This window comes from Mandrillus leucophaeus, unplaced genomic scaffold (assembly GCF_000951045.1).
Source record: "Mandrillus leucophaeus isolate KB7577 unplaced genomic scaffold, Mleu.le_1.0 Scaffold795, whole genome shotgun sequence".
In the NCBI taxonomy this organism is placed as follows: domain Eukaryota; kingdom Metazoa; phylum Chordata; class Mammalia; order Primates; family Cercopithecidae; genus Mandrillus; species Mandrillus leucophaeus.
Window position 1 is genome coordinate 456926 of NW_012108641.1, and position 2706 is coordinate 459631.

Genomic DNA, 2706 nt, shown 5'->3' on the forward strand with positions numbered 1-2706 from the left:
GCCTCCTAGACAATTGGATTCCCTACTGCTGGTGAGTCCCGTGCTCCCACACTGAGGCCCACATGCAAACAATCCCCCCCAGAAGCTCACTCACCCCGCGGTGGAGGGCGGTGCGGCCCCGGAGGTCAGCAGCATCAGCTGTGGATCCTTTCTCTAGCAGCAGATGTACACAGTCCACATGGCCATTCATGATGGCCAGCATCAGTGGGGTCCTACAGAGGGGCAGGAGGAGGAGTGAGGATCCCACAAGGACTGGAAAACCTGCATCCCACCCTGGCCCACACTCACTGTCCATAGGCATCCATGACATCTGTGATGTCAGCTCGTTCCCCACTGTCGATCAGCAAGTGCAGGGAGTCAGTGTGGCCAGAGGCAGCTAGGGGAAAGGGACCCCGCGTCAGGGCAGGGCCAAGAGGAAGAAGGGAGGCGAGGTCAAGCCTAAAGGACTTGGGGTCAATGTTACAGGAAGACCTGGGCCACAGAGAAATCTCTGAGGATAGGAAGCTATGAATCAGGGCTTGAAGTCTCCATTCTCCTCACCCTACTCCACTTTCCAGCCCCATTCCCATCCAGGAGGGATCTGGCATGGCAAGGGTAAGGCAGCAGCCTAAAGTGGGCACTAACCAGCAGCGTGCAGGGGCGTCCACTTGCGCTTGCGCTCCTTGATGAGGGCAGAGGCGCCATGGGCCGTAAGCACCTCCACACACTCAGTAGAGCCGCGCTCCGTGGCCAGGAAGAGTGCGGTCCGGCCCTTGTGGTCCCTTACGTCCAGATTCACCAGCGTCTCTGCCAGTGTCTTCAAGGCTTCACAGTGACCGTTGTAGGCCTGGAGGGGTGCAGGCAACCAGTGCACACAGCTCGGGACCTTCCCTGCTCTTCCCTTCCCCTTCTCTGCTCTTGGGGTCCATGGGAAGCTCAAGGTCTTAGTCCTCGACAAGCTCCTTAGGCCCCTCAAGGCTTCCTACCCTGCACTGTGTTTATCCCCTCTCCCACAAAAAGGCAGAAGCAAGGATAACTTCACAAGTGCTGGCACCTTTGTTAGGGCCTGGGAACAGGCAGGACAAGGGAGGCAAAAGAAAAAGACATGGGACTCACAGCTAAGTGCAAAGGGCTGACTGGAATGGTGCTCTCCACATCCTCCAGGCAGTTAAAGGACATTTCTAAGAGCTGCAATGGACAGGAAAGTAGGTGCTGAGACTCTGGAACTCCTAAGATAAGTACCCCAGTCCCTGACTCGCAGTAATCCCCACTAAGCCTCTGGATCTGAAGACCACATTTGATTGAACCACCCTTAGTTTTGGAATCCACAAACCCTGTGCCCCTGCCTCCCCTCCTGCAGGCCGAGCCCCAACACATACCAGTTCGAGGTTCTGTCTGTTGCCATAGGCGGCTGCATAGTGCACAGCTGTGTAGCCCTGCCTGTCCCGCAGGGAGGGGTCTGCACCGTTATCCAGTAAGAACTCCAGACAGCTGGGGAGCCAAGGGTAGACTATGAGGCAGGGACAGGCCCAGCCCAGGAGGGCACAGACCTGGGAGGGCCAGAGGAGAGGATCAAGGGAACCCCTCCAGGCCTACCTGGCCGCCACCGGTCCTTAGCTCTAGGTAGGTTCTCTAAAATCCTATCCATTCTTCAATCCTAGCTCCAGACCTACTTTACCTTCTCAAAGTCTGCCCTGAACCCCTCTGGCTTCAATGCCCTCCTTTATCCTCTGAACGTTCTCCTAGAGAACCTAGAGCATGATGTTCAGTTATCAACCTTCTGCTGACTGACATGCTTTCCCCACCTTCAGGCACACCGACCCCTGCCCTAGGATGCTTTCTCCTCCCAGCCCAGCCGAGTAAGTCCTGTTCATCTCAAACTCAGTCCCAGCTTCTCTCCTCTGTGAGGCCTTTCCCAACCTTCCCTGGGGAAGGTACCTCTTCCTCTGTGCTCCCTTGGCAGCCTTCTCATACCTTAGTAGTAGTTGTAGTAGTAGTAATAATAATAAAGTATTTAGCACTTACTGTCAAGCACAGTTCTAAGTACTTCATGTATATTAAATAATTTAATCCTCATAAAGATCCTATGAAGTAGATACTATTTTTATCCCTACTGTGGGTGATGAAATTGAGGCATAGATAAGTAACTTGCTGCAGGTAACAGCTGAGCCTCTTGGATTTTAGTGTCCTTTTTAAAAAAATAAATCCTAGGCCAGGCAGGGTGGCTCACGCCTGTAATCCCAGCACTTTGGGAGGCCAAGATGGGTGGATCACGAGGTCAGGAGATCGAGACCATCCTGGCTAACACGGTGAAATCTCGTCTCTACTAAAAATACAAAAAATTAGCCAGCCGTGGTGGTGTGCGTCTGTGGTCCCAGCTACTTGGGAGGCTGAGGCAGGAGAGTGGCGTGAACCCGGGAGGCAGAGCTTACGGTGAGCCAAGATCGAGCCACTGTACTCCAGCCTGAGCGACAGAATGAGACTCCGTCTCAAACAAAAAACAAAACAAAAAAAATATATAAATAAATCTTTTAAAAAATTATTTAATTTATTTACTTTAAATAGAGACAGGGGCCTGGCTCAGTGGCTCACGCCTGTAGTCCCAGCACTTTGGGAGGCTGAGGTGGGCAGATCACCTGCCGTCAGGAGTTTGTGGCCAACCTGGCCAACATGGTGAAACCCTCTCTCTATGAAAAATACAAAAATTAGGCTGGGCGTGGTGGCTCA

At 53.0% G+C, this 2706-nt stretch overlaps 1 protein-coding gene across 1 annotated transcript in view; it reads right to left on the bottom strand.

The window, feature by feature from the left end:
* ANKRD52 (ankyrin repeat domain 52) overlaps positions 1 to 2706 on the bottom strand; it is a 33262-nt gene that overhangs the window by 12919 nt on the left and 17637 nt on the right. The window contains exons 18-22 of the mRNA XM_011967254.1: positions 1359 to 1470; positions 1096 to 1167; positions 625 to 826; positions 289 to 376; positions 95 to 212 (exon numbers count right to left, since the gene is read on the bottom strand). Of these exons, the coding sequence (XP_011822644.1) occupies positions 95 to 212; positions 289 to 376; positions 625 to 826; positions 1096 to 1167; positions 1359 to 1470 (592 nt within the window). The remainder of the gene's footprint in view (positions 1 to 94; positions 213 to 288; positions 377 to 624; positions 827 to 1095; positions 1168 to 1358; positions 1471 to 2706) is intronic.